Raw genomic sequence first — 25,165 nt, forward strand, 5'->3', positions numbered from 1 at the left:
GGAAAACTGCTCAGGACCTGGAAAGAGAGGTCCGGGACATGCTGGCTTTGGGGGTGATCCAGCCATCGGCCAGCCCTTGGGCCTCACCGGTGGTGCTGGTCCCCAAAAAGGACGGGTTGGTCCGGTTCTGTGTGGACTATGGGAAGCTCAATGCCATCACTGTATCTGATGCCTACCCCATGCCCAGGCCTGACGAGCTCCTAGACAAGCTGGGAGGAGCTCGGTACCTTACCACCATGGACCTTACAAAGGGCTACTGGCAAGTGCCGCTGGATGCAGATGCCCGGCTGAAATCGGCCTTTATCACCCCTCTGGGGCTCTATGAGTTCCTGACCCTGCCTTTCGGCCTCAAGGGAGCGCCGGCCACCTTCCAGCGCCTAGTGGACCAGCTCTTGAGGGGGATGGAGAGTTTTGCCGTGGCGTATATTGATGACATCTGTGTCTTTAGCCAGACCTGGGAGGACCATGTGTCCCAGGTTAGACAAGCGCTGGACCGACTCCAGGGGGCTGGGCTGGGCTGACCATAAAAGCGGAGAAGTGCAAGGTGGGGATGGCTGAAGTATCTTACCTGGGCCATCGGGTGGGGAGCGGCCGCCTAAAGCCGGAACCAGCCAAGGTGGAGGTGATCAGAGACTGGCCCGCTCCCCACACCAAAAAGCAGGTCCAAGCCTTTATTGGGATGGCAGGATACTACCGAAGATTTAAGCCCCACTTTAGCGCCATCGCCACCCCCATCACGGAGCTATGCAAGAAGGGGAAGCCAGACAAGGTGGTCTGGACCGAGCAGTGCCAGGAGGCTTTCTGGGCGCTGAAGGAGGCTCTGGTCCGTGGCCCAGTTCTGGCAAACCCAGACTTTGACAAGCCCTTTGTGGTGTTCACCGACGCCTCCGACACGAGACTGGGGGTGGTGTTAATGCAGGAGGATGAAAAGGGGGAGAGATACCCCATCGTGTACCTGAGCAAGAAGTTGCTACCCCGGGAGCAACACTACGCGGCCATCGAGAAGGAGTGCCTGGCCATGGTGTGGGCCCTCAAGAAACTAGAGCCCTATCTCTTCGGGCAACACTTCACCGTGTACACCGACCCCTCTCCCCTGACCTGGCTGCACCAGATGAAAGGAGCCTACGCCAAACTCCTGAGGTGGAGCCTGCTCCTGCAGGATTACGACATGGACGTGGTCCACGTGAAGGGAAGTGCCAATATGATAGCGGATGCGTTGTCCCAGAGAGGGGGCCCTGAACTTCCCAGGTCACTGGTGTGACGAAGTGGGACAGTTCTTAATGTTTCCACTGAATAGTGTGGGGGTGCCTCAGTTTCCCCTATGCAGTTCTTAAGTATCTAGGGGGTGGGGTAAGGGTATATGATCATTGCAGAGCCCTAGAGGGCAGGTATGTGCAGGGGTCTGGACACAGAGAATGGCCGACACCCTGTTTCCTGGCAACTGATGGCCTGGACCCTTCGCCCCTGCAAGGTGAGAGCTAAAGGGTTGGAGAACAAAGGAATCAGGTGACCTCCTGGCCCGGGAAAGGGACAAAGCCCAGAGGAGGAGGGGCTGGAGGGAGTTTCAGTTTGGGGCTGGCTGGGGACATGGAGTGAAGGGCAGACGTGCAGAGGTGGTTGTCTGGCTCACTGCCCCCCAAAATGGACCCAGCTGAGGGGTCCAGTTCTCTGCACCTACAAGCTCTGTGTTAGACCATGTCCCTGTCCTCTAATAAACCTTCTGTTTTACTGGCTGGCTGAGAGTCACGTCTGACTGCGGAGTTGGGGGGCAGGACCCTCTGGCTTCCCGGACCCCCCCTGGGAGGACTCGCTGTGGGAAGCGCATGGGGGGCAGAGGATGCTGAATGCTCCGCTGTCAGACCCTGGAAGGGGGAAGCTGTGTGAGCTGTGTGTCCTGCAGACAGGCTGCTCCCAGAAAGGAGACTTCCCCAGAGTCCTGACTGGCTTTGTTGGGAGCAGCTCCAAAGCATCGCCGGGGACTCCGTGACAGTATGTTATCATCCCCTTTAGACGCTTTGAAAGGGTGTGTATTAATGTTTCAATTTCAATGTCCAACCAATCACTAAACTGGCAACACTGCATGTAACTAGTTCACAAACTGGGGGGCGGGGTGTAATGAAAGTCGAGGGGGTGCAGGGAAATCCCTGCCCTGAGGCCTGGTCCGATTCTCACCGTGTGTCCCCCCCCAGGCCGTGGCAGCGAGCGGGTCCCTGGGGCCGCACCCGCCTTTGGGGACACCCAGCGCCCGCGGAGCCCGCCGGGGCTGGCTGACGGACCGCGGGCGCAGGCCGGACGCCGCTGCAGCGGGGCTCGGGCCGCCCGCTCCCCGCCCCGCACGTGGGCCCGGCTCCCCCCGCTGCAGCGTGACGCGCGGCGGGGGCGCTGCGGGCTGCGGAGCGCCATGGCGGTGCAGGCGGGCGGCCGGGGCCGGGGCGCCGCGCTGCTGCTCCTCTTCTGGCTTGCGCGCCGCCCGCCCGCCGGGGCCGCCTGGCTGCTGGGGCTGCGGCCCGAGGACACGGCCCCGGGCCGGGTCTCGCTGGAGGCCGGCGCGCTGGGGGCGGTGGAGGGGGCCAGCTTCCTGCTGCGCGTCTTCTTCCAGCCGCCGCCCGAGGCGAACCGCAGCCGCGCGCCCTCCGGGGCGGAGAGCGCGCCCCGCCTGGCCTTCGTCGAGGAGCCGCCGCCGGCGGGAGCGGGCCAGGCGCCCGGGGAGCGCTGCCCGCGGCAGAGCGCCGGGGCCTCGGACGTGGAGGTGCTGGGCCCGCTGCAGCCGGGCGGCTCGGCCGGCTCCGCCCTGGTGCGGGTGCGGGTGCGGGCGCCGCGCAAGGGGGAGCCCGGGGCCGGCCCGCGGGGGCGGCTGTTCTCGCTCTGCGCCTGGGACGGGCGCGCCTGGCAGCACCACGGCGCGGGGGGCGGCTTCCTGCTGCGGGTGCGGCCGGCGGCGCGGGAGCCCTGGCTGCTCGGGCCGCTGCCGGAGGCGGGCTGGCTGCGGGCCCTGGGGGCGCTGCTGCTGCTGGGGCTGTCGGCGCTGTTCAGCGGCCTGCGCCTGGCGCTGCTGGCGCTGGACCCGCTGGAGCTCCGCGTGCTGCGCAACAGCGGCTCGGCGGCGGAGCAGGAGCAGGCGGGCCGCGTCCAGGCCGTGCGGGGCCACGGCGGCACCTACCTGCTCTGCACCCTGCTGCTAGGCCAGGCCGGGGCCAACGCGGCGCTGGCCGGCTGGCTGTGCGCATCCCTGCCCGGCCAGGGCCCGGCGCTGGCCGGCTGCGTGCAGGGCGTCCCCTGGCTGCCCGTGCTGCTCTGCACCGGGGCCGTGTTCCTGGGCGGCGAGGTGCTGCCCTACTCGGTGTGCTCCCGGCACGGGCTGGCCATCGCCTCGCACACGCTCTGCCTCACCCGCCTGCTGATGGCCGCCGCCTTCCCCCTCTGCTACCCGCTGAGCCGCCTGCTGGACTGGGCGCTGCGCCAGGAGCTCAGCACCTTCTCCACGCGCGAGCGCCTGCTGGGGACGCTGAGCGCCGCCGACCCGCACAGCGACCTGGTGCGGGAGGAGCTGGCCATGGTGCAGGGCGCGCTGGAGCTGCGCACCAAGGTGGTGGAGGACGTGCTCACCCCGCTGGCCGACTGCTTTATGCTGCGCTCCGACGCCGCGCTGGACTTCGCCACCGTCTCCGAGATCCTGCGCTCCGGCTACACCCGCATCCCGGTCTACGAGGGCGACCGGCGGGACAACATCGTGGACCTGCTCTTCGTCAAAGACCTGGCCTTCGTGGACCCGGACGACTGCACCCCGCTGCAGACCGTCACCCGCTTCTACCGCCGGCCGCTGCACTGGGTCTTCAGCGACAGCCGCCTGGACACGCTGCTGGAGGAGTTCAAGAAGGGTGAGGGCGCCGGCACCCCCGGTTCTGTCCTCCGGCCACGCACCCCCAGGCTCCGCTCCCGCCGGCCAGCCCCGCCCGTGCGCTCCGGGTCCATGCACCCTCCTGCGGGGCTCGGTATCTCCCTGTCCCTGCCTCCACCCAGCCGTACACCCACGGCAGCCACCGCCTTCCCTTTGCATGCCCGTGGCCGGGCTGCCTCTGGCGCACCCCGTGCCAGCTTGCGCCTCCCCGACAGCCTCCTGCTCCCCCAGGCCCGTGCGTGCGGGGCAGCTTCTCCCGGCGGGCTGAGCTCAGGGGGTCCGGGCAAGGAGCGGGGGCCCTGCGGGAACGGGGCTGGGATGCCCGGATAGGCTGCCCGGGAGCTGGGCGGGAAGGGGGCTCCTGGGCCCTTTGCGCCCTGCTTGGCCCCGGCGTGTGCCCGCTGGCTGCCCGCAGCTCTCGGTGGCGGGGGGTGTCTGGCTCACGGCGGCACGCAGCAGCTCCTGCAGCCTGCGGGGACTCCGCTCGGGCGCCCTATACGGGCCCGGGGCGGGGTCCGGCTGCCCGGGTGCTTTTGACCCCGAACCTCATTGCGAAGCGCTGAGGGGGCGCAGCGCCGGAACGAGCCGCCCCTGCGGCTCAGGCGGGCACAGTTCACACACCCGCCCCGGGGAGCGGCGGACTCGGGCGGCTGGTGCTTTCCGCACGGAGCTGCTCAGCATTGGCCCCTCTGCGCGCAGGCTGGGCGGGGTGAGGCAGGCAGCAAGCGGGCGTGGAGCTGGGCTGAGCGAGCGGCAGCGGCTGAGATCTGCCAGCCGCCCTGGCAATTAACCGGCATCGGTTCTTTCCCCCGAGCTGAGTGACAGCGGCAGGGAGTGCGCGGAGAGGGGGCCAGGGCTCAATCCTGGCCGTGCCACTCATTTGGGACGGTCGCTGCTGGTCTGTGGAATGGGGACAGACACTTAGCCCCAGGGCCGGGTGCGGGAGGGTTAGTTAACATGCACGGGGGGTGTTCAAAGGCTGGTGCTTTGAATCACTTTAACAGAGTGGCTGGAGGTGAGGTGCCTGAGGCTCCAACCTTGTTTGGGGGTTTTAAAGTTACTTTTGTCCCTTCTTGCTGGTGAAAACTGACTAAAACTGCTGTCAAATGAACAACATAAGTAAAGGAGGGCTGTCCAGTGATTACAACAATAATCACAACTAATCGTGTGAATAAAAAAAATCGCAATTAATCATGCGATTATCATGCTTTTAAAGAATAATAGAATACGATTTAATACCTTTTGAGTTTTCTACTTTTTCAAATATATTGATTTCAGTGACAACGCAGAATATAAAGCGTACAGTGCTCACTTGATATTTTTTATTACAAATATTTGTACTGTGAAAAAAATAGTATTTTTCAATTCACCTCATACAAGCACTGTAGGGCAATCTCTGTATCATGAAAGTTGAACTTACAAAGGTAGAATTCTGCATTCAAAAATAGAACAATGTAAAACTTTAGCGCCTACAGGTCCACTCAGTCCTACTTGAGCCAATCGCTCAGACAAATAAGTTTGGTTACAATTTGCAGGAGATAGTGGGGCCCACTTCTTGTTTGCAATGTCACCTGAAAGTGAGAACAGGAGTTCGCATGGCATTTTTGTAGCCGGTGTTACAAGGTATTCACACGTGCCAGATGTGCTAAACGTTCTTATGCCCCTTCATGCTTCAACCACCATTCCAGAGGACATGCTTCCATGCTGATGACAGGTTCTGCTCGATAACGATCCAAAGCAGTGTGGACCGATGCATGTTCGTTTTCATCATCTGAGTCAGATGCCACCAGCAGAAGGTTGATTTTTTTTTCTGGTGGTTCGGGTTCTGTAGTTTCCGCATCTGAGTGTGGCTCTTTTCAGACTTCTGAAAACACCTCGGCCCTCTCAGATTTTGGACAGCACTTCAGATTCTTAAACCTTGGGTCCAGTGCTGTAGCTATTTTTAGAAATCTGACATTGGTACCTTCTTTGCCTTTTGTGAAATCTGCAGGGAAAGTGTTCGTGAAATGCACAATATGTGCTGGGTCATCATCCGAGACTGCCGTAACATGAAATATATGGCAGAAGGCGGGCAAAACAGATCAAAAAGGAGTTCAGTCACAAATTTAATTAACACATTATTTTTTTAACGCGCATCATCAGCATGGATGCATGTCCTCTGGAATGGTGGCTGAAGCGTAAAGGGGCATACAAATGTTTCGCATATCTGGCACGTGAATACTTTATAACACCGGCTACAAAAGTGCCATGTGAACACCTGTTCTCACTTTCAGATGATGTAAATAAGAAGCGGGCAGCATTATCTCCTGGAAATGTAAACAAACTTGTCTGAGCAATTGGCTGAACAAGAAGTAGGACTGAGTGGACTTGTAGGCGCTAAAGTTTTACATTGTTTTGTTTTTGAGTGCAGTTATGTAACAAAAAAAATCTACATTTGTAAGTTACACTTTCATGGTAAAGAGATTGCACTACAGTACTTGTATGAGGTAAATTGAAAAATACATTTTTTTATATTTACAGTGAAAATATTTGTAATAAAAAATAATATAAAGTGAGCACTGTACACTTTGTATTCTGTGTTGTAATAGAAATCAGTATATTTGAAAATGTAGAAAAACATCCACAAATGTTTAATAATTTCAATTGGTATTTTATTGTTTAACAGTGTGATTAATTGTGATTAATTTTTTTATTCGCGATTAATTTTTTTGAGTTAATCGCGTGAGTTAACTGCGATTAATCGACAGCCCTAAAACAAAACAAAACAGTAGAAACATCAGTCTGTTCTTTTTCAGTTGCAATAAGCTTGAGTTTTACTGGTTTTTCAAGTAGGCACATAACTTTAAGGATAGGTTGTTGGGTTTTGATTTTTTTTTTTTTTGAGTCAAAGTTGTGTTGTAAGCACCTGATAGAGTAATGTTTGCAATGCCATCCAGTGGGGTGTTTCAGCAAAGTGAGTAAATTAGCCTATACCACCTGTCCCAACCCATCCCACCTCCTTCCTGCACACCAGATCTAGATGAAAATGTAATAGATGTTAGGGGTCAGTCCTAGGTCTGGTACTATTCAGTATTTTCATTAATGACTGATAAGGAAGTGGAGAGTTTGCTTATAAAATTTTGAGGATAGCACTAGACTGGGAAGGGTCTGTGACGAAGTGGGACTGTTCTTAGTGTTTTCTCCTTCTCCTCCAGTTCATGCTGACACTGCTTTTCCCACTCCTGATGCTGCTTTTCCCGCTATTCCTGCTCCTCCTGCCGTTCCCGCTGCCTGAGCTCCAACTCTCTCAGTTTTAGCTCCTTCTCCCATTGCAGCTGTCTCAGATCCAGCGATGGGGAGCTCTGCCAGGAGGATCCCCTGCTGGCCACAGGGGTCACAATGCCCTCAGTATTCGCTGGGCTCCTCCCGGCCCTTCCCCTAGGCACAGGTAGGAAAGGTCTCGGGAAGCCCTCAGCAGCCGCCTGATCGCTCCCCGCTGGGACAGACACCGGTGCCCGCGCTGCATCTGCCAGGCTGCTTCCCTCAGAGACAGGGATCAGTTCATTCCAGCGATCTCCCTCGTCCAGCTGGGCAATCAGCTGTTCTTTGGTGAGCCTCCCAATGCGCAGCCCCCTCTGCTTGCACAGCTCCGCCAGGTCGCTCTTAAGGTGCTTGCTATACATCTCCTTGCTTGCCACTCATAGGCCTGTGTGCTCGCCGCTCCCCACGGTTTCCAGGGAGAATCCCTCGTGTGCCAGCCCTTCTCGAGGTCACCACCTCTTTGCCAGGGTTGAGCTGCAGACTCCTCCGCCCCTGGGACTGCTCGCTGCAATCCCCCAGGGGACCCTGTTACTGCAAAAGTCCTTCTCTTGTCACACACTCCCAGGGGTTAACCGACCCCCCGAAACCGCTCCTCTCTGAGCCTTCAGCACGCCTGGTCCTCATCCATCCCCCTTTGTTTTACTGCTCCCCAGTCACTTACTGCAGGAAGCACCATCCATGGGGTGCAGTAGATCCCACCGCTGCCACCAGTTGTAACAAAGTATGGGGGAGTCCGGGCCCTGCACCCCCCTTCCTGAGATTCACCGTGACTCTCCGCCAGCCAGTAAAACGGAAGGTTTATTGGACAATAGCAACACAGTCTAAAATCGAGCTTATGGGTACAACCAGGACCCCTCAGTCAAGTCCTTCTGGGGGGGCAGGAAGCTTAGACCCCAGCCTTGGGATTCCCTGCGGTCGACCACCCAGCCCGAAACTGAAAAACTCTCCAGCCCCTCCTCCTCTGGGCTTTGTCCCTTTCCCAGGCCAGGTCACCTGATTCCTTTGTTCTCCAACCCTTTAGCTCTCACCTTGCAGGGGGGGAAGGGCCAGGCCATCAGTTGCCAGGAAACAGGGTGTCGGCCATCCTCTGTGTCCAGAGCCCTGCACACACCTGCCCTCTAGGGCTCTGCAATGACCTTGTCCCACCACCTAGAGACTTAAGAACTGCATAGGGGAAACTGAGGCACCCCCACAATATTCAGAGAAAACATTAAGAACAGTCCCGCTTCGTCACAGGGTCACAGACACTTTGCAGGACAGGGTTATAATTCAAAGCTACCTTGACATATAGGAGAATTGATGTGAAATCAATAAGATGAAATTAAATAAAGACTAGAACAAAGTACTTAACTTTGGAAGGAAAAATCAAATGCACAACTACAAAATTGGAAATAACTGGCTAGATGGTACTACAGATGAAATCTGGGTGTTATAGTGGATCACAAATTGAATACAAGCCAACAATGTGATGCAATTGCAAAAAAAAACAACCCCCAACATATCATTCAGGGGTGTCTTTACAGAAGTGTTGTATGTAAGATACAGGTCATTGTTCTACTCTGGTTGGCACTGAAGCGGCCTCAACTGGAGTACCATGTCCAATTCTGGGGTACCACACTTGAGGAAAAATGTGGATAAATTGGAGGGAGTCCAGAAAAGAGTAATAAAATTGATAGAAAGTTTAGAAATCCTGACCTATGAGGAAAAGTTAAAAAAATCAGGAGTGTTTAGTCTTGAGAAAAGAAGACTGAGGCTTTGTCTACACTGGCAATTCATCGGCAAAATGTTTGTCATTCAGGGGTATTAAAAAAAACAACACCCACCCAAACAACAAAAAGTTTTACCGATGAAAAGCGCCAGTGTGAACAGCGCTTTGTCAGCAGGAGAGCTCTTTCCTGCCGACAAACACCAGCTACACTACGTGCCTTTTAGCGGCACAGCTGTGCCCCCTAAAAGCCTTGTAGTGTAGCCATAGCCGGAGGGGGGGGGGACACCTGAGAACTGTCTTTGAATCTGTTAAAAGCTGTTTTAAAGAGGACAGGGATCAATTGTCTTCCATGTCCACTGAAGGTCAAGAAGTAAGGGGCTCAATCTGCACAAGAGAGATTTAGGTTAGATATTAGGAAAATCTTTAACTATAAACAAACTAGAGAAATTTAGCCTAGACAAATCTACTGTAAAGTTATGGAAAACCATACTCAGGGAGCAGTTATCAATGGTTTACAATCAAGCTGGAAGGGCATATTAAGTGGAGTCCCTCAGGGATCTTTCAGTATCTTCATAAATGATTTGGATAACGGCAGAGAGAGTACACGTATAAAGTTTGTGGACCGTACCAAGCTGGGAGCTGTTGCAAGTGCTTTTGGAGGACAGGATTAGAATTCAAAATGACCTTGACAAACTGGAGAAATGATCTGAAATAAATAGGATGAAATTCAATAAGGACAAATGCAAGGAAGGAATAATCAGTTGCACAAATACAAAATAGGAAGTGACTGCCTAGGAATGTAGTGATGCATCTGATGAGGTGAGCTGTAGCTCATGAAAGCTTATGCTCAAATAAATTGGTTAGTCTCTAAGGTGCCGCAAGTTCTCCTTTTCTTTTTGCCTAGGAAGTGTTAATGAGCCACTTCCCCTTGAATGGTCCAGTAGAATGTGTGTGAGCTACTGAGGGTAACCTATCTGTTTGATCTTGTGTTAAGCTGTGACACCGATTTCCTTTCCCAGACCGGAGGAAGAGCTCTGTCATAAGGGACTGGGGTGTAGGTGGCATGGCCTAGTGGTCACAGCTGGGCTGAGGTCTGCCCGCCAGGGACAAGAGTGGGAGGAATCACAAGGCCAGACCCCATAAACAAGAATCAGGGTCAGGCTGGAATCAGAGACCAGGAGAAGAGGCAAACCTGTGGGATCAAAGTGCAGTCAAAGTCTGTGGGATTGATCAGACAACTTCTTGGGGCAACCCCTGGGGTTAAGTAGGGGAACTTGGCCAATCAGAGGGCTGCAGGGTGCTGCTACTCTTGGCTACTATTTGGCCCTGCCTCCACACAGGGGGCTGAACTAGATGACCTTTCCCGCTCTATGTGTCTATGGTTCTGTGATTGCATTAGGATAACACAGGATGCATATGCACTATGGTGCTCATGTGTTCTGTTTGTTGCATAGCAGAGTTCATGACTGTGCTCTGCTACTGAGGATAACTACAGTACATTGGAACCCTCTTTGCCTAGGTGAAAGTTGAGCTTGGCAGCAAGAAGGGGGGAAAGGAACAAAACAGAACTGGTGCTGTGTAGAAGTTTACATGAGTGTTTGTAAGATGACTTACCACAAGCTGTACCTTCTGCTGAAATTCTGACATTATCGATCATGGCAGAGGCTGCCTGCAGCTTTAAAGAGGCTAGGAACTGTTGTGCAGCAGGTTTGCTCTTCCAGCAATATTCCTAGGCTTTTGTTTCCTCCCTAGTTAGAACTGTCAGATTCTCTGCTATGCAGTAGTCCCACACATCTAGCTCATGGGCTTTGTACTGCAGCGGGTGGATCCTGCTCTTTAGGAAATGTCTACAGTGATGACATGTTGCATTCCATAAATAAAGTTGGAAGCTGGGAATGACCAGGCTCCATCAGTGCCTGAGGCCTCCTTGCAGTCAGAGGAAACTGATCATGAGAGAGTTGCTCATGAGGTCCTTGCTGAAGGCTGTGCAGGAGAAAGCTATTCCCCAATACCATTTTCCTGCCAATGTGACCGTAGAGGGAAGCATTTCTTCTCCACCTCAGATGATGAGCAATAGGACATGCTGCAGTTATCCCAATAGTACAGCATTTTATCCACACACTGGGCTCAGAGGCTTGCACACATAATTGTTTCCTCTCTCTGGAATCACAGCTGGATGGATTCTGCTTGACAAAGCATCCAAATTATCACCCTCTTGGTGGGAATTAATGGAAAGTTTGGCTTCTTTAATTTCCAGGTGTGCTCATAGAATCATAGGACTGGAAGGGACCTCAAGAGTTCATCTAGTCCAGTCCCCTGCACTCATGGCAGGACTAAGTATTATCTAGACCATCCCTGACAGGTGTTTGTCCAACCTGCTCTTAAAAAATCCCCAATGATGGAAATTCCACAGCCTCCCTAGGCAATTTATTCCAGTGCTTCACCACCCTGACAATTAGGAAGTTTTTCCTAATGTCCAACCTAAACCTCCCTTGCTGCAATTTAAGCCCATTGCTTCTTGTCCTATCCTCAGAGGTCAGGAACAACTATTCTTCTCCCTCCTCCTTGTAACAACCTTTTATGTACCTGAAAACTGTTCTCATGTCCCCTCTCAGTCTTCTTTTCTCCAGACTAAACAAACCCAGTTTTTTCAATCTTCCCTCATAGGTCATGTTTTCTAGACCTTTAATCATTTTTGTTGCTCTTCTCTGGACTTTCTCCAATTTGTCCACATCTTTCCTGAAATGTGGCACCCAGAACTGAACACAATACTCCAGTTGAGGCCTAATCAGGGCGGAGTAGAGGGGAAGAATTACTTCTCGTTTCTTGCTTATAACACTCCTGCTATACATCCCAGAATGACGTTTGCTTTTTTTGCAATAGTGGTACATTATTAACTCATCTTTAACTTGTGGTCCACTATGACCCCCAGATCTCTTTCCACAGTACTCCTTCCTAGGCCGTCATTTCCCATTTTGTATGTGTACAACTGATTGTTCCTTCCTAAGTGGAGTACTTTGCATTTGTCCTTACTGAATTTCATCCTATTTACTTCAGACCATTTCTCCAGTTTGTCCAGATCATTTTTAATTTTAATCCTATCCTCCAAAGCACTTGCAATCTCTCGCAGCTTAGTATCATCCACAAACTTTATAAGTGTACTCTCTATTGATGAAGATATTGAACAGAACTGGACCCAGAACCGATCCCTGTGGGACCCCACTCATTATGCCCTTCCAGCATGAATGCGAATCACGGATAACTATTCTCTGGGAGCAATTTTCCAACCAGTTATGCACCCACCTTATAGGAGCTCCATCTAGGTTGCATTTCCCTCGTTTGTTTATGAGGTCATACGAGACAGTATCAAAAGCTTTACTAAAGTCAAGATATACCATGTCTACCGCTTCCCCCCATCCACAAGGCTTGTTACCCTGTCAAAGAAATCTATCAGGTTAGTTTGACATGATTTGTTCTTGACAAATCCATGCTGACTATTATTTATCACCTTATTATCTTCTAGATGTTTCCAAATTGATTTCTTAATTATTTGCTCCGTTATCTTTCCGGGTACAGAAGTTAAGCTGACTGGTCTGTAATTCCCTGGGTTGTCCTTATTTCCCTTGTTATAGATGTGCACTATATTTTCTCCTTTCCAGTCTTCTGGAACCTCTCCCATCTTCCATGACTTGTCAAAGATAATCGCTAATGGCTCAGATATCTCCTCAGTCAGCAACTTGAGTATTCTAGGATGCATTTCATCAGGCCCTGGTGACTTGAAGACATCTAATTTGTCTAAGTAATTTTTAACTTGTTCTTTCCCTATTTTAGCCTCTGATCCTACCTCATTTTCACTGGAATTCACTATGTTAGACGTCCAATCACCACCAACCTTCTTGGTGAATACCAAAACAAAGAAGTCATTAAGCACCTCTGCCATTTCCACAATTTCTGTTATTATCTCCCCCCCCCCCCCCATCATTAACGGGCCTACCCTGTCCTTGATCTTCCTCTTGCTTCTAATGTATTCGTAGGATGTTTTCTTGTAACCTTTTATGTCACCAGCTAGTTTGATCTCATTTTGTGCCTTGGCCTTTCTAATTTTGTCCCTACATACTTGTGTTATTTGTTTATATTCATCCTTTGTAATTTGATCGAGTTTCCACTTTTTGTAGGACTCTTTTTTGAGTTTTAGATCGTTGAAGATCTAAACCAGGGTGGTCTCTGGCCAGACTTCCTGTCTTTCCTACGAAGTGGGATAGTTTGCTCTTGTGCCCTTAATAATGTCTCTTTGAAAAACTGCCAGCTATTGTTTTTCCCCTTAGAATCATAGAATATCAGGGTTGGAAGGGACCTCAGGAGGTCATCTAGTCCAACCCCCTGCTCAAAAGCAGGACCCATACCCAATTAAATCATCCCGGCCAGGGCTTTGTCAAGCCTGACCTTAAAAACGTCTAAGGAAGGAGATTCCACCACCTCCCTAGGCAACGCATTCCAGTGTTTCACCACTCTCCTAGTGAAAAAGTTTTTCCTAATATCCAACCTGAACCTCCCCCACTGCAACTTGAGACCATTACTCTTTGTCCTGTCCTCTTCCACCATTGAGAACAGTCTAGAGCCATCCTCTTTGGAACCCCCTTTCAGGTAGTTGAAAGCAGCTATCAAATCCCCCCTCATTCTTCTCTTCTGCAGACTAAACAATCCCAGTTCCGTCAGCCTCTCCTCATAACTCATGTGTTCCAGACCCCTAATCATTTTTGTTGCCCTTCGCTAGACTCTCTCCAATTTATCCACATCCTTCTTGTAGTGTGGGGCCCAAAACTGGACACAGTACTCCAGATGAGGCCTCACCAATGTCGAATAGAGGGGGACGATCACGTCCCTCGATCTGCTGGCAGTGCCCCTACATATACGTCCCAAAATGCCATTGGCCTTCTTGGCAACAAGGGCACACTGCTGGCTCATATCCAGCTTCTCGTCCACTGTCACCCCTAGGTCCTTTTCCGCAGAACTGCTGCCTAGCCATTCGGTCCCTAGTCTGTAGCTGTGCATTGGGTTCTTCCGTCCTAAGTACAGGACCCTGCACTTATCCTTATTGAACCTCATCAGATTTCTTTTGGCCCAATCCTCCAATTTGTCTAGGTCCCTCTGTATCCTATCCCTCCCCTCCAGCGTATCTACCACTCCTCCCAGTTTAGTATCATCCGCAAATTTGCTGAGAGTGCAATCCACACCATCCTCCAGATCATTTATGAAGATATTGAACAAAACCGGCCCCAGGACCGACCCTTGGGGCACTCCACTTGATTCCGGCTGCCAACTAGACATGGAGCCATTGATCACTACCCGTTGAGCCCAACAATCTAGCCAGCTTTCTACCCACCTTATAGTGCATTCATCCAGCCCATACTTCCTTAACTTGCTGACAAGAATACTGTGGGAGACCGTGTCAAAAGCTTTGCTAAAGTCAAGAAACAATACATCCACTGCTTTCCCTTCATCCACAGAACCAGTAATCTCATCATAAAAGGCAATTAGATTAGTCAGGCATGACCTTCCCATGGTGAATCCATGCTGGCTGTTCCTGATCACTTTCCTCTCATGCAAGTGCTTCAGGATTGATTCTTTGAGGACCTGCTCCATGATTTTTCCAGGGACTGAGGTGAGGCTGACTGGCCTGTAGTTCCCTGGATCCTCCTTCTTCCCTTTTTTAAAGATTGGCACTACATTAGCCTTTTTCCAGTCATCCGGGACTTCCCCCGTTCGCCATGAGTTTTCAAAGATAATGGCCAATGGCTCTGCAATCACAGCCGCCAGTTCCTTTAGCACTCTCGGATGCAACTCATCCGGCCCCATGGACTTGTGCACGTCCAGTTTTTCTAAATAGTCCCTAACCACCTCTTTCTCCACAGAGGGCTGGCCATCTATTCCCCATGGTGTGATGCCCAGCACAGCAGTCTGGGAGCTGACCTTGTTCGTGAAGACAGAGGCAAAAAAATCATTGAGTACATTAGCTTTTTCCACATCCTCTGTCACTAGGTTGCCTCCCTCATTCATTAAGGGGCCCACACTTTCCTTGGCTTTCTTCTTGTTGCCAACATACCTGAAGAAACCCTTCATGTTACTCTTAACATCTCTCGCTAGCTGCAGCTCCAGGTGCGATTTGGCCCTCCTAATTTCATTCCTACATTCCCGAGCAATATTTTTATACTCTTCCCTGGTCATATGTCCAACCTTCCACTTCTTGTAAGCTTCTTTTTTATGCTTAAGATCCGCTAGGATTTCACCGTTAAGCCAAGCTGGTCGCCTGCCATATTTACTGTTCTTTCGACACATCGGGATGGTTTGTCCCTGTAACCTCAACAGGGATTCCTTGAAATACAGCCAGCTCTCCTGGACTCCTTTCCCCTTCATGTTAGTCCCCCAGGGCTTGCTTCCCCCGGGATTTTACCTACCAACTACTTGCGTTTGCTAAAGTCTGCCTTCTTGAAATCTATTGTCTTTATTGTGCTGTTCTTCCTCCTACCATTCCTTAGAATCATGAATTCTACTATTTCATGATCACTTTTGCCCAAGCTGCCTTCCACTTTCAAACTCTCAACCAGTTCCTCCCTATTTGTTAAAATCAAACCTAGAACAGCCTCTCCCCTAGAGCTGTCTCCACCTTCTGAAATAAAAAATTGTCTCCAACACATTCCAAGAACTTGTTGGAGAATCTGTGCCCCGCTGTGTTGTTTTCCCAGCAGGTGTCTGGGTGTTGAAGTCCCCCATCACCACCCAGTCCCGGGCTTCGGAGGATTTTGTTAGTTGTTTAAAAAAAGCCACATCCACCTCTTCTTCCTGGCTAGCGGGTCTGTAGTAGACCCCGACCATGACATCACCCTTGGTTTGTGCCCCTCCTGTCCTTACCCAGAGCCTCTCAGCAAGTTTGTCTCCTGCTCCCATCTCAACCTCAGTCCAGGTGTGTACGTTTTTAATACCAAAGGCAACACCTCCTCCCTTTTTCCCCTGCCTGTCTTTCCTCAGCAAGCTGTACCCTTCTCTACCAATATTCCAGTCATGCGTATTATTCCACTAGGTCTCTGTCATGCCAACTAGGTCATAGTTGTGTTTATTTACTAGCATTTTGAGTTCTTCCTGCTTATTCCCCATACTTCTCGCATTAGTATATAGACATCTAAGATACCGATTTGATTTCCCCCCCCCCCGCCACTTCTGTCTTGTCTCTCCTTTATCCCTGCTAAAACAGCCCATGGTCCCCCCAAATTCTGACCCTTCTCCCAGGTCTCCATGTTTTTTACTTACCTGTGGGCTTTGGTCACCTGCCCCCTTTAAAGCCCTCCTCACTAGGTAAGCCAGTCTGTATCCAAATATACTCTTCCCCTTCCTCAATAGGTGGACCCCATCTCTGCTTAGCAATCCTTCTTCCTGGAACAGCATCCCATGGTCAAGGAAGCCGAAGCCCTCCTGGCGACACCATCCTCACAGCCTGGAGGTGAATGCCAGGCTGCATCTGTCTCTGCCTGGGCCCCTACCCTTGACTGAAGGATCAAAGAGAACAGCACCTGCGCTCCCAACTCCCTCACCCTTACTCCCAGAGCCCTGTAGTCACTTCTGATCTGCTGAGGGTCATACCTCGCAGTATCATTAATGCCCACAGGGATGAGTAGCATGGGGTCATAGTCAGAGGGCCGGATGATCCTCGACAATCCCTCTGTAACATCTCTGATACAGGCGCCTGGCAGGCAGCATACCTCCCAGGATGCCATGTGTGACGGAGTGGGGAGGATTGACCTGGGGATGTGGCAGGGGAGTTTTACTGGGACGGTCTGCATTGGGGATGGGATAGCAGGGGGTGGCTTCACTGGAGGGATGATACCTGAGCCTGTCACCTGGCCCCAACCCCCCTTCTGGGCTCAGGTGACAGGCTGAGGTATTGTCCCTCCGGTGAAGCCACCCCCTGCTATCCCATCCCAATGCAGACCATCCCAGTAAAACTCCCCTGCCACATCCCCAGGTCAATCCTCCCCACTCCCTGCTTCATCACACCATGTCAAGGCGACAGATGGATGCCTCCGTCCCCTTCGGAAGAGAGTCTCCAACCACCACTACCCTTCGTTTCCTCCTGGGAGTGGCGGCTGAGATCCTCCCAGCCTTGGGGGTACATGGCTTCTCCCCCTCCACCTTTGGGGGTGATTCCTCATCACTCGTTGCCAGGGCAGCATATCGGTTTTCCATCACCATGGTGAGTGGGTTGGGAATAGGGATGGAGCACGGCCTGCTGCCGGAAGTCACCAGCAACGAGTGTCCTCCCTGTGACAGAGCCATATCCTCCTCCACAGTGGTGTGGCAGCAGTTATCTCTAGCTGGATAGCGTCCTCAGCCATGGATGTCTCCATGTGAATACTCTCGAGGACTTCCTCATGGGGATGGATGCTCCTCAGCCTAGCCATCTCCTCCTGTAGCTCTGCCCCCTGCTTCCTGAGAGATTCCACCAGCAGGCCCCTTTCGCACTGGACGGTCCCCCCAGCCTGGCTTTCTGAGAGTGGGAAACGCCCGCCCCGGTCTCTGCAAGTCCACGCCAGGATCTGGGGGGAGGCCTCCATGGTTCAGTTCGCTGTCTGGACGCCGGCGCAAGTGGAGGAGACAGGAGCAGCGTGGGCACTGGCCATGTGGCCCTTCCTAACCGTAGCCACTCTGTTACGTCGCCCTCCCACAAACTCCCTCTCAGACTCCCTTGTTGCTGTTTAGTTCCATCTGGAAGTCACTAAGATGCATTCATGTATGTTAGAGTAAATCTGATAAGCGTGTAAATGCTGAGAATTCCTTATGCCACAATAGAGATGTCTGCTGTTTACTGGGGTGAAGGAATTATCCTCTTGTGGAACAGTGGGAATGAGCATTTCTGGATATTGTAGCGTCAGGTTGCCAAAAAGTGCAAGTTGTATAAAAGTAGCAATAAAATTAGTCAGTGGTCTAATGCAGTTACCCAAACCAGCAAGGTCAAAAGTGAGCTCCTGGCTGACAATATGAGAACCTAACACTATCCAATCAGAGAAGTGGTCCAGTTTTTCAGATCTTCTTTCACCTTGGCAGTTCAACCTGAACTTCCTCTTCATAGAATATCAGGGTTGGAAGGGACCTTAGGAGGTCATCTAGTCCAATCCCCTCTGCTCAAAGTGGGACCAATCCCCAGTTTTTACCACAGATCCCTAAATGGCCCCTCAAAGATTGAACTCACAACCCTGGGTTTAGCAGGCCAATGATCAAACCACTGTGCTAGCCCTCCCCTCAACTCCCCTCCCTACCTAATTAAACTAGAAACATCAACAGGGTTGAGGACCACTCAGGTCAAAGTTAATTGCTAAGGATCCAAGTAATACAAAGTTAACTGGTAGTAAGGAGAGGACTGGAATTACTGGTGAACTGGAGGAGAGGGACTGGTTGGGATCATAGAATCATAGAAGATCAAGGTTGGAAGGGACATCAGGAGGTCATCTAGTCCAACCCCCTGCTCAAAGCAGGACCAATCCACAACTAAATCATCCCAGCCAGGGCTTTGTCAAGCCTGACCTTAAAAATATATAAGGAAAGAGATTCCACCACCTCCCTAGGTAACGCATTCCAGTGCTTCACCACTCTCCTAGAGAAAAAGTTTTTCCTAATATCCAACCTAAACCTCCCCCACTGCAACTTGAGACCATTACTCCTCGTTCTGTCATTAGCTACCACTGAGAACAGTCTAGAGCCATCCTCTTTGGAACCCCCTTTCAGGTAGTTGAAAGCAGCTATCAAATCCCCCCTCATTCTTCTCTTCCGCAGACTAAACATCCCCAGTTCCCTCAGCCTCTCCTCATAAATCACGTGTTCCAGTCCTCTAATCATTTTTGTTGTCCTCCACTGGACTCTTCCAATTTTTCCACATCCTTCTTGTAGTGTGGGGCCCAAAACTGGACACAGTACTCCAGATGAGGCCTCACCAATGTCGAATAGAGGGGAACGATCACGTCCCTCGATCTGCTGGCAGTGCCCCTACTTATACACCCCAAAATGCCATTGCCTTCTTGGCAACAAGGGCACACTGTTGACTTATATCCAGCTTCTCGTCCACTGTAACCCCTATGTCCTTTTCTACAGAACTGCTGCCTAGCCATTTGGACCCTAGTCTGTAGCGGTGCATGGGATTCTTCCGTCCTAAGTGCAGGACTCTGCACTTATCCTTGTTGAACCTCATCAGATTTCTTTTGGCCCAGTCTTCTAATTTGTCTGGGTCCCTCTGTATCCTATCCTTACCCTCCAGCATATCTATTTGTCCTCCCAGTTTAGTGTCATCTGCAAACCTGCTGAGGGTGCAATCCACACCATCCTCCAGATCATTTATGAAGATATTGAACAAAACCGGCCCGAGGACTGACCCTTGGGGCACTCCACTTGATACCGGCTGCCAACTAGACATGGAGCCATTGATCACTACCCGTTGAGCCCGACAATCTAGCCAGCTTTCTATCCACCTTCTAGTCCATTCATCCAGCCCATACTTCTTTAACTTGCTGGCAAGAATACTGTGGGAGACCGTGTCAAAAGCTTTGCTAAAGTTAAGGAACAACACGTCCACTGCTTTCCCCTCACCCACAGAGCCAGTTATCTTGTCATAGAAAGCAATTAGATTAGTCAGACATGACTTGCCCTTGGTGAATCCATGCTGACTGTTCCTGATCACTTTCCTCTCCTCTAAGTGCTTCAGAATTGATTCCTTGAGGACCTGCTGTATGATTTTTCCAGGGACTGAGGTGAGGCTGACTGGCCTGTAGTTCCCAGGATCCTCCTTCTTCCCTTTTTTAACGATGGGCACTACATGAGCCTTTTTCCAATCATCTGGGACCTCCCCCGATCGCCATGAGTTTTCAAAGATAAAGGCCAATGGCTCTGCAATCACATCCGCCAACTCCTTTAGCACTCTCGGATGCAGCGCATCCGGCCCCATGGATTTGTGCTTGTCCAGCTTTTCTAAATAGTCCCAAACCACTTCTTTCTCCACAGAGGGCTGGTCACCTCCTCCCCATGCTGTGCTGCCCAGTGCAGTAGTCTGGGAGCTGACCTTGTTCGTGAAGAGAGACGCAAAAAAAGCAAGAGTACATTAGCTTTTTCCACATCCTCTGTCACTAGGTTGCCTCCCTCATTCAGTAAGGGGCCCACACTTTCCTTGACTTTCTTCTTGTTGCTAACATACCTGAAGAAACCCTTCTTGTTACTCTTAACATCTCTTGCTAGCTGCAACTCCAGGTGTGATGTGGCCTTCCTGATTTCACTCCTTCATGCCTGAGCAATATTTTTATAATCTTCCACTTCTTGTAAGCTTCTTTGTTGTGTTTAAGATCAGCAAAGATTTCACTGTGAAGCCAAGCTGGTCACCTGCCATGTTTACTATTCTTTCTACACATCGGGATGGTTTGTCCCTGTAACCTCAATAAGGATTCTTTAAAATACAGCCAGCTCTCCTGAACTCCTTTCCCCCTCATGTTCATGGATTCCCTAGTGGAATGAGGATTGCAAATTATCGATCAGGGAAAGAAATAAGACATACAAGTAAGTAAAACACACATGAATAGTAAAGACTTAATAAATTATAAAAGATGTAAGGCGGTGGCACAAAGGATTATTCAAATGACAAAAACAGAAAGTTGGATAAATTGTGGGAAATGGAACAAAAATTCAAAGCGTTCAGAAATATATAAGCAAATTCAAAGAACGAATGGAATTTGAAGTAAAAGGAAATGTAAACCGGGGCTTTATGTAAGCAATAAAATTGAGGTCTCCAGCGTGGGAAAGGCAGACATTATAGCAAAAGAATCAAAAGGTCAGTAGTCATATGAATCAAAGTAATGAGTTTTGTGAGGGGAAAAAGAAGGTTTATTGAGGAAAACGATGAACTGTTGAATGGCTGGAGAGAATGTGATGATGTGTTAAACAAAAATTGTAGTATGCAGGAGCTTATTGCAGCTGTTAGGAAAAGGAAAAATACAGCTCCAGGTAAAGAGACTACCAGTAATAAATGCTTCAACACTTCTCAGAAGGCATAGGAGTCCACTGTGGTCACAGAGTGATCTATGGCATAAAGAACTGCTGCCAGCTGAATGGAAACAAGCATTGGTGATACCAGTTAGGAAACCCAGCAAGGAACACACAAAAGCGGATGATACTAAACTGGGAGGAGTGGTAGATACGCTGGAGGGGAGGGATAGGATACAGAAGGACCTAGACAAATTGGAGGATTGGGCCAAAAGAAATCTGATGAGGTTCAATAAGGATAAGTGCAGGGTCCTGCACTTAGGATGGAAGAATCCAATGCACCGCTACAGACTAGGGACCGAATGGCTAGGCAGCAGTTCTGCGGAAAAGGACCTAGGGGTGACAGTGGACGAGAAGCTGGATATGAGTCAGCAGGGTGCCCTTGTTGCCAAGAAGGCCAATGGCATTTTGGGATGTATAAGTAGGGGCATTGCCAGCAGATCGAGGGACGTGATCATTCCCCTCTATTCGACATTGGTGAGGCCTCATCTGGAGTACTGTGTCCAGTTTTGGGCCCCACACTACAAGAAGGATGTGGATAAATTGGAGAGAGTCCAGCGAAGGGCAACAAAAATGATTAGGGGTCTAGAACACATGACTTATGAGGAGAGGCTGAGGGAGCTGGGATTGTTTAGCCTGCAGAAGAGAAGAATGAGGGGGGATTTGATAGCTGCTTTCAACTACCTGAAAGGGGGTTCCAAAGAGGATGGCTCTAGACTGTTCTCAATGGTAGCAGATGACAGAACGAGGAGTAATGGTCTCAAGTTGCAGTGGGGGAGGTTTAGATTGGATATCAGGAAAAACTTTTTCACTAAGAGGGTGGTGAAACACTGGAATGCGTTACCTAGGGAGGTGGTAGAATCTCCTTCCTTAGAGGTTTTTAAGGTCAGGCTTGACAAAGCCCTGGCTGGGATGATTTAACTGGGAATTGGTCCTGCTTCGAGCAGGGGGTTGGACTAGATGACCTTCTGGGGTCCCTTCCAACCCTGAGATTCTATGATTCTATGATTCTATGAAAGCTAATCATGCTTATAGGCTATTGCCCTCACATTCTGCGTGGGGGAAAATCACGGCAAAAAGGGTACATGTGAGACTAGTGGAATACTTGGAGAAAAGTGATGTTATAACTGAGGTCTGAAGTGGTTTCAGAAAAGGAAGATGCACAGTTGACCATATAGTGAGGCTAGAAACAGAGGTACAAAACAGCATAAGGACTAAGAACGTTAAAATAACAGTCTTCCTGGACTCTGAAAAAGTACATGACATGCTAAGGAGGGAAGGCCTCCTATGTACACTAGCCAAAACTGGAATAAAAGGGAGAAATGTTTGGTGGATAAGGACCATTGTAAGTGACAGAACTACACAAGTCGTCAAAGTGGGAACAGCTTTATCAGAAACTTACAAGCTTACAAATGGAACTCCACAAGGGAGTATTATCAGCCCTGCTTTGTTTTCCTTTATGCTAAATGAACTCCTGGAAAGCATGCAGATGGGAATATTTCCCTTTTCACAGACAACTGTGTTATGGGACTGAGCATAAAAGGCTCAAAGTAGTCAAAGAATAGACAAATGAGGCACTCCAGAGAGTTTCCAAGTTGGGAAATGATTGGAGATTTAAATTCTCACTTGCAAAAACTAAGGAAATGCTTTTAACCAGGAAGAAAGTTAGGGAAGACTGGCACTTATATCTTTATGGTGAAAAAATTCAGGTAGTTCAAAAGTTTATGTTCCTTGGAGTGGAATTGGATAATAAATTAACTTGAAAAGGTCACATAGATAATATCATACAAAAGTGTAAAAGTAGGATGAACTTACTGAAAAGTGTAGCTGGGAACAAGTGGGGTGCAGATAAGAAGGTATTGATGATGATGTAGCGAGCGTTGATAAGACCAGTTTTAGACCACACATGCCAAGCTTTTGGCTCAGCCTCAAAAACAACTGTTAGAAACTTGGAACAGCTCCTGGTCAAACGTCTGTGATTGGCATGTGATAACAACACCAGAATGTGTGCTGCAAAGAGCCACTGAAGGACCACCTCTGAATTTAATGATGAAACTATTAGATTTAACCTTCTGGGCAGAGATAAAAGGGAATAATGAAAATGGAAGTGCACACCAGATTTATGCTGGGAGTTTAGTGGACAAATTATATGGGTTGCCACAGAATTCCTCATACTGTCAGGGTCAAAAATGGGTAAAGGAGCTATGTAAAAGAAAAATTGAGAGAACTAAAAAATTGTAGTATGGGAAATCAAATGATAGCTGGACACTTATTCCCCATTTGTGGATTTGGCATTGTACGGAAAAAACAAGGGGAGCAATAAAAAACACTAATGAGATTTCTGAATTTGTTTATGAAAAATGGAGCCAGCTTTGCCAAGTCTGTACAGATGGATCAAAAGATGACAGCACAGGTAGAGTGAGAACAGCCTTCTGCGTTCCTAGTCTTGGAATCCAGAAATCTAAAAGGCTATCAAATTATGTAGCCATTCTGATGGCTGAACTAATGGAGATAATGTTGAAACTAACCTAGATTAGAGATATGCAACTGTAATTTTGTCATAGAATCATAGAATATCAGGGTTGGAAGGGACCTCAGGGGGTCATCTAGTCCAACCCCCTGCTCAAAGCAGGACCAATCCCCAATTAAATCATCCCAGCCAGGGCTTTATCAAGCCTGACCTTAAAAACATCTAAGGAAGGAGATTGCTTATGCAAGCATTATGACAAGCCAAAAAGGGACTTCCGAAAGCCAATATGACATAATAAGTGAAATAGTGTTCCTAACTATGGAAATAATGTAAGCAGCTATCTGTGTAACTATAGCAAGGATTCTGGCACATATCAGAATACCTGGAAATGAAATAGTTGACAAAGCAGCAAACCAAGCTCTAAAAACGGAGGAGGAGGATATTAAGATGCCCTTAAGTAGACAAAAACAACAAGGAGCCCGGTGGCACTTTAAAGACTAACAGATTTATTTGCGCATAAGCTTTCGTGGGTAGAAACCTCACTTCTTCAGATGCATGGAGTGAAAGTTACAGATGCAGACATAAATATACTGACACATGAAGAGAAGGGAGACTAACATGGCTACTCCCTGATACTTGACATCATGCAAGGCACTAAATTTAGCTGTATGGAGTGGAAATCCATCTACCTCAACAAAAAACTTGCACAGATACAGACAGACATCATCTTCCTCTCCAAGTGCAAACAGATGGACATCGTACCAAATGGACTGAAGGTAAAAAATCCATTGCAATTGACATACTACTCTGACTATGAGGAGAGAGTGTGCCACACACTCTCAAAGAGACTGAGGAACCACCTGATCAGCATCCTGTACAGCAGACAGGAGAAGATCAAGAATGAGCTCTCAAAACTAGAGACTCTCATTCAAAACCAGCCTTCCACACAAACTTCTGCGTGGTGGGACTTTACAAAAACGAGACAAGCCATTTACAACACACACTTCACTTCTCTACAGAGGAAAAAGGACAGTAAACTATCTAAACTCCTACATGCCACAGGGGGCTACAACAGTGATACCCTCAACTCACCTAACAATATTGTTAATCTATCCAACCACACACTTAACCTAGCGGAAGAGTCTGTCCTATCTCGGCGACTCCTATCTCTTTCTGCCCCACCACCCCCACGAACATGATACAGTTCTGCAGTGATCTGGAAGCCTACTTTCGTCATCTCCGACTTAAGGAATATTTTCAACACACCACTGAACCCTGCACTGACCCACAGGAACCCTCCTACCAACACCACAAGAAGAAGAATTTCTGCGTGGACTCCTCCTGAGGGTCGAAATGACAGACTGGACTTCTACACAGAGTGCTTCCGCAGACGTGCACAGGCTGAAATTGTGAACAAACAGCATCACTTGCCCCATAACCTCAGCTGTGCGGAACACAATGCCATCCACAGCCTCAGAAACAACTCTGACATCATAATAAAAAAGGCTGACAAAGGAGGTGCTGTAGTCATAATGAACAAGTCGGATTATGAACAGGAGGCTGCTAGGCAACTCTCCAACACCACTTTCTAGAGGCCACTATCCTCTGACCCCACTGAGGAGTACCAAAAGAAACTACACCATCTGCTCAAGAAACTCCCTGCTACAGCACGGGAACAAATCTACACAGACACACCCCCAGAGCCCCGACCAGGGGTATT

At 49.8% G+C, this 25,165-nt stretch overlaps 1 protein-coding gene across 1 annotated transcript in view; it reads left to right on the top strand.

The window, feature by feature from the left end:
• The first annotated feature begins 2,401 nt into the window (after window positions 1–2,401).
• Window positions 2,402–25,165, top strand: part of CNNM1 (cyclin and CBS domain divalent metal cation transport mediator 1) — a 71,338-nt gene continuing 48,574 nt past the window's right edge. Inside the window, exon 1 of the mRNA XM_073354668.2 lies at window positions 2,402–3,878. Coding sequence (XP_073210769.1) covers window positions 2,402–3,878 — 1,477 coding nt within the window. The remainder of the gene's footprint in view (window positions 3,879–25,165) is intronic.

Source organism: Lepidochelys kempii, chromosome 7, assembly GCF_965140285.1.
Source record: "Lepidochelys kempii isolate rLepKem1 chromosome 7, rLepKem1.hap1, whole genome shotgun sequence".
Classification (NCBI taxonomy): domain Eukaryota; kingdom Metazoa; phylum Chordata; order Testudines; family Cheloniidae; genus Lepidochelys; species Lepidochelys kempii.